Source organism: Triturus cristatus, chromosome 6, assembly GCF_964204655.1.
Source record: "Triturus cristatus chromosome 6, aTriCri1.1, whole genome shotgun sequence".
NCBI classification, from domain to species: Eukaryota; Metazoa; Chordata; class Amphibia; order Caudata; family Salamandridae; genus Triturus; species Triturus cristatus.
The window spans coordinates 1,503,907,869-1,503,914,992 of record NC_140589.1 but is presented as its reverse complement, the minus strand read 5'-3'; the positions used below and the strand labels follow the sequence as shown (position 1 = coordinate 1,503,914,992).

At 34.7% G+C, this 7,124-nt stretch overlaps 1 protein-coding gene across 1 annotated transcript in view; it reads right to left on the bottom strand.

Moving 5' to 3' along the window:
• Positions 1-915: 915 nt before the first annotated feature.
• Positions 916-7,124, bottom strand: part of LOC146821611 (uncharacterized) — a 39,284-nt gene continuing 33,075 nt past the window's right edge. Inside the window, exon 3 of the mRNA XM_085609880.1 lies at positions 916-963. Within this exon, the coding sequence (XP_085466006.1) occupies positions 916-963 (48 nt within the window). The remainder of the gene's footprint in view (positions 964-7,124) is intronic.

The window sequence follows — 7,124 nt, the reverse complement described above, 5'->3', positions numbered from 1 at the left end:
AGACTGCAGGGAATTCAATACTGGAAGCACATAGCAGTCATCAGAAATCATTAAAAAACAGCATTCCTTATGGAGAACTATTGCGTCTAAAAAGGAATTGTTCTCGTGAAGTTGACTTCCAGTATGAAGCATCTGCTGCTATCGAAAGATTCAGATCACGAGGTTATTGCCCTAATTTACTACAAAAAACCTTAAGTAAGGTTAACAAAATTCCCAGGCAGTCCCTACTAGATACCCATCATAAAAAAGATGTGTCAGAACAAGATACGGTTAGGTTCATTACAACCTTCTCCAATGAGACCAATACTCTGAGAAAGATTTTGTGTCGAAACTGGCACATCCTGAAATCTGACGGAGTTATCGGTGACTCTTTACCAGCCTATCCACAAATAACATTCAGGAGAAGTAGATCGCTAAAAGATAAACTGGTTCAGAGTCACTACGAACCTACACCATTCATTCAACGTATCAGCAATGTCACTGGCTTTTTTCCTTGTTCAAAATGTAAGGCATGCAGACATAGTAAAAAGGTATCAGCATATAATGTCCCTGGAATGAAAAAACCTAGATTGATCAATAAATTCCTAACTTGCAATACATCTTTCTGCATATATTGCCTTACGTGTCCCTGCCCTAAGCAATATATTGGTAGCACAATACACCCCACAAAAAACGCATCCTTGAACATGCTCGAGCAATTGAAAAACAGGACCCCTCATATCCTGTGGCCAGACATTTCGCCCAATATCACAATAGTAATAGGAATTTACTAGCATTTTTTTGTCTGGACCACGTTGCACCCAGTGACCGTATAGGAAACCGGGAATTGAAACTGAGGAGATTAGAATTGCGCTTCATTATTGATCTCCAAACCACCTCTCCTTATGGTCTCAATACAGAGGAAGAACTGGCATGTCATCTAGGATAGCTTAGAGATCTTAGAATAATTGGGGACTTAGTAACCTGCAGAATGAAAGAAAAAATAATTTTTCATTAATTTTGTTAGACTGTTACTAATGCCCATACAGGGCTCAATTTTGTGGTGTTATGCCTCTACCTTAACTGCCATAAAATAATATGGACTTCCTAGAAAGACTGTCATTATGGTACTTGGAATGATTGCCTTTGTCATGAATTGATTCGTTTGTCTACATTTCTATTGATGAACTAAACATAAAATGTTAATAATGCTTTGACTTAATAACATGAAATATAAATGTAATTAAGTGATAAAATTATTGTCCTTTTGTAACTTTACTCGGACGAAATATTACTGATTAGTCTTTTTTCCATTTCCTTTTGTTCATGGCAACTGAACCGGAACTAGAACCAGTGATCCGGATATTTATTTCTCGAGTCAACTGCACTTTGTAAATACAAGTCGAAAAAGGCGCGAACGCCGAAACGCGTCCTGCTGATTCTCGGATATGAAATAAAATAAAATATCACCGAGAAACCTTGCTGTGTGCGGTCCCCTTCATTCGCTGAGTGAAGATTTTGAGCTGAATATATATATATATATATATATATATATATATATATATATATATATTCAATGAAAAAACCAAAGGTTTCACACATGTTATGGTTAGCTGGACATTTCACTCGTAAAAAACCAATGAAATTCCCCCGTTATAGTTAGTTCAGCTAACTATAACTCGCGCGCCCGCAATGCACTACTGATGACGTCACATATTACATCACTCATGACATGGTCAGTGACATCACTCATGACATCACTGATGACATCTCAAATGACATCACTGATGACATCATCCAGTGAATGTGTGTTTTTCTGAAAATTAAATATGTTTTAATATATGTATATCTCAAGGTCGATGGAAGAATAAATGAGTATATAAGTGTCTAAATTGATGATTTGTTTCTGAAAAATTGATTGTATAACTGACTGATTAAGTGTATCTTTTTGAATACATGGCTTAGTGAGTAATGTTTAAATGTGTAAATACCTGTATCAGTCTCTCACTTTGTATATAAGTGGCTGCATGGGTTGGTGAGTAGCTACATGAGTGTCTATATAGGTTAATAGTTGGTTTTTTGAGTATCAGTATGAGTGTCTGAGTGTCTTCATGGTGCGGTGGGGGGTATTACGTAGTGCATAGATGCATGAATGAGTGACTCACTGTTTGTATGTGTTGAAGACAGCATGTGTGCAGGACTGTATGGGTGGATGAGTGTGTGCATGGGTGTGTTAGTGAGTCAATGACTGTCTCAATAGTGTCTTCATAAGTAACTACATATGTTTTAAATTAGTATATGTGACTATTGTTGTTTATAAGTGAGTATATGTGAGAGTGAGAGATTGGAAGAGTTCCTGTATGAATAAGTATGTGTTTCTATAAGTGATTGTTAAAAAGACTAAGTATGTTTAAGTTTCTGTAAAAGTAAGTGTGCTGGTGTGTGTATAACTGTATATGCAAGTAAATGGATGTTTGATTCTTTATTAGCATGAGTGACTATGTGTGTGAGTAACTCTATGGATGAGTGGGATTGTGTTACAGGATGTTTAGGTGTATGAGTACATATGATGTGTGAGTACATGTATGAGTGACTGTATAGGATTGTTGGTGGATGAGTGGATGTGGATGTGGATCTTAGACGTACTGAATAGGTTGTTGTAACTGTTATTGGTATGTCCATTGTTTTGAAAATTTTAGTGTCTATTTTTGAATGTTTGTATCAAAGGTTATATTAGGGTGAGAGGAGGTCTACCACTCTGTCACAAGGATAATGTCATCAGTGATGTCATTTGAGATGTCATCAGTGATGTCATGAGTGATGTCACTGACCATGTCATGAGTGATGTAATATGTGACGTCATCAGTAGTGCATTGCGGGCGCGCGAGTTATAGTTAGCTGAACTAACTATAACGGGGGAATTTCATTGGTTTTTTACGAGTGAAATGTCCAGCTAACTATAACATGTGTGAAACCTTTGGTTTTTTCATTGAATTTCTAAGGTTTTTTAAATGCTAATTCCTAACTATAACGTGTGTGAAACCCATGGTTTTTTCAGTGAATTTCAAAGGTTTTTTAAATGCTAATTCCTAACTATAACGTGTGTGAAACCCATGGTTTTTTCAGTGAATTTGCAAGGTTTTTTAAATGCTAATTTTTTTTTATTTTTCTTCTATTTTTTTTTACATATTTTTATTTTAATTTTCTATCCTTTTTTAAAGACTATGGATAAATTTTTAAAATTCTATAATATGTTTTTTTTAATATATTTTATAAAATAAACAGGTAAAATTTATTAACAATACATTTTTTCCTTTTTTTCTTTATTTTTTTTTTAGTACGCGTACCGTAAGCTTACGGTAAGCGTACGGTTTACGCAATGTCCGTAATTTATCTACGCTGTTTGCGTATAGTTACGCAATTTGCGTAGCCACGCGTACTCCGCGTGGGGCGCGTACGCGTGTACACTACACGCGCACGTTACGCGGAAGTGTCGGGGAGTGACTGTTATGCGCATGCGCGCAAGCGCGTGTCTTTTTTACGCGCATGCGTACTTTTGCCGTAAGCGCACCGTAAGCGTACCGTAAGCGTACGGTAGGTCATGTGATCATGAAACACAACTTTTGATTGGTTGAAACTACTTTCAGTTCTAGAACTCTCCTACACCATACCCATTCCCCTCATTTCTGCTTGTGATCCCTTAGGAGAAGGAGCTGGGTTGTCTTTGTGATACAATGGCAGAACAGCAGAGCTCTTCTGAGAGTGAGGCTAGCAGCACTACCTTGAGGCAGAGAGCGAGGAAACAAAAGACCTCTTACGTATGGGATTATTTTACTTTTCCAGAAGGCCAGCAAAAGGTAAATGCACCCTTAGTGACTTGCAAGCTGTGTAAGCGTGTACTTTCAAGAGGTAATCCTGACAGGAAGTATTCCTTTGGGAATCACACCATGATGAGACACCTTAAGGATGTACACAGAAGGACACATGCTCGACTTACTGAAGGTAACCCTTCAGTAAATCAACCAAGCACATCCACAGCAGCTCAGCCTGGACCATCATCTGCAGAGCCGACTCCTTCTTCTGCAGGTCAGGTGAGCCCTTCATCTGTGGGGGGAGCATCTCCTTTTTCTGGTCCTCTGGAAATTAACCCTCGGTTTGCGAGGGTTGAAGTACGGTGCGCCCATTGTCACGATCTAATTACTTATAGGGAGACCAGTGTTTCCCTAGTGAACAGTAAAATAGATCAGCACACTTGTCGTACCGTCTAATATTCCCAATCTTTCTTTCCTCTGTCCCTGCATGAACACAACAGCTCTTTTAAGAGCCAACCTTACCTTTCATCTATTTTCTATATATTTTTTTAAAAACTTTTTTTTTTTTTTTTTTACCGTACGCGTACGGTACGCGTAATTTTTTTTTTTTTTTTTTAAAAACACTAAAAATCAATTATCACATTACAAGGTCCTTGAGAGACTACAATTAAAAACTGCAAATGTGATTGTAGAGAAGTGGAAAAAAGGGACCATGACATTATTGACTTACCATACCCACTCAAAAAAAGATTTATTCATTTAATTTATTTTTAATTGCTTTTAAAATGGTTATAGTTTTCGAAAATGTTCTATCTCAATCTGAAAAAAAAGAAAAAAGTATTAATATTTAATAAAACATTTAATAATACAGTACACATATTTACATATTTTTCAAAAAATATTTTTGCCTTTTTTTTGCTGTTTTCAGAAAATATTGCATTTCACTATAAATTGTGAAAGCAATTGCATTCATCATTTAACAGCAGGCAAAAAAAAATTAACAATCTCAAAGATTGTTTTTAAAAAAGCCCAGAATCTCTTTTTTCATAAACATAACTTTAAAGAAATGCATAATATTCTAAAAAAATATCATCTAATATCTATACTTATTTCTTTAAAATACCGTCTGATATTTTTGTTTCAGAAGTATAATCACAATAATATATGTCAAATAACTCCACAATACATCTGGTTCCATTTCCTTTAGGCCAAATAGTAATTTTAAAATTCTTTTTTTGTTTAATTTCCAATGGTAATCCAATAAAAAACAAAAGTTTAAATTGTACAGATGTCACCGTTTCTCTGTAACATTTTGGTTTCCGAAAGATTAATTAATAATTACATAAGTCCACAATAGAATTGTTTACTTTTCCGCATGGCCAAATAGTAATTTTAAAAATCTTTTTTGAAAAAATTTCCAATGGCAATCCAATAACATTCCAAAATTTAAATTGTGCAGATGTTACCGATTTTTTCTAAATTTTTGGTTTTCCAAAGTTTCCTTAAAAAATGGAAAAATTCCACATTACAATTGGTTACCTTTCCATTAGGCCAAATGATAATTTGTTAAATCTTTTTATTTGTAAATTCCAAATGGTAATCCAATAAAATGGTAAAATTGTTTTCTCCAGATGTTGTCAAATCTCTCTAAAATTTAGGTTTCAGGAAGATTAGATAGGAATTTGCTAAATCAAAAGGCAAACGTTGCTTAAAAATCAATTGGGAATCATTACACAGTGTCCAGCCTTTTTCACATTTAAGATAAACTGTGTAATGACCAGAAGTTACAGTAGGTCCATCATGGAAAATTATTGCAACTGTTACAAAAGTTTTTCCTGAAATTGATAATTGCTGTCCTGTAAACTTCTTTATTAAAGTATCCAATTTTGAACCATCAGCTCTACATCGTTGCATCATTAAAATTACATACTGTCTGTATTCCTTTAAAATTAATGTTGAAAACATGTCAGATTTACACTCACTGCATTGCATGCTATGATTAGCATCTTTAACTAATTTAGCAAAAGTGACTGTTTTACTCTCTGGCAATGTTAAATAAATAAACCTTTCAGAATCAACATTAGAGCCACATATATTATAACAGTTTTCACAACTATGTTCCCATTTATAAGAGAGACCAAATAAATTTTCAATGTTAACCCCTTCTTCTTCCAGTACCTGAAGAAAATAAATCAAGAATTCCTGTGCGTCTTGCTGTACATTTTGAGAAAACTGTGTTCGTCCTGAACATACATCTAAAACTTTTCTAATTTCAGTAGCACTTTCTATTTGAGTTTTATCATTACTCAGCTTTTCAAAAAGGAGACTCAGCACAGTACAGAATCTTTTTCCCTGATTTACTATTATCTGCTCTTGCAAACTTTCCAGATAAAATGCAACATTCAGCACTACATTAGCGTAGCAGTTGACACCAGAGCTATTTTCAAAATAACATCCTACAACCTGTTATTCATTTTCCTTATTCTTTTTGCTTGCAATTACATCACTCCTCTTTTTTTTCCTCCTCTCTACATCTTCATTACAGATATTCTCATTTCTCCTTTTACGAGAAACTACACGTTTCTCCAACACAGGATACTGACCTAAATGAGGAGCATAGCTTCTTCTTAATCTATTATACTCCTTTACACAGTTTGTATCAGCACTAACTTTTGAATCATCAAAGTCTATCATGAATAAACCTGATAATGTTTTCACTCGTGACAAAGCAACATATGCCATACCTTCTTTGAACACAGTTGAACCAATGTTCACAAATGCACAATCTACAGTCAATCCTTGAGACTTGTGAATAGTTACAGCATATGCTAGAGAAAACGGAAACTGCTTCCTACGTACATATAAGTCTTTCACAAGCATGAAACGAACTGTACAACGACAAATATCTTTAACTTCTTCTATCTGATCAAATTTTATTTTTAAACATTCAATTTCATCTTTTTTCTGATAATTAATAAAACCCACAACTCTTCCCATAGCTCCATTAACTAAACCTTTTTCAACATCCAAATTTCTCCTTAAAAATACTCTACAGTTCATGCAAACATATAGATTTTTTTCTAATCCAGCTGTTTTGGAAATCTTCTTCTCTAGTGAATCCAATTTATTTTTCAGTGTGCCTGTTAATGTGACAGTAATTCTTCCATCCTCAATTTTGTCCACTGCTTCCAATTTCCTGATATCTTTCTTTTCCAATTTCAAAAGCTCCTCATTGAATATTGAGCATTCACGTAGAGTTGGCATTAAGCAGATGACACTTTTGTTTTCTGCAATGTTCTTGTATATCTTCTCTGCAACTATTTCTTCCTTTGG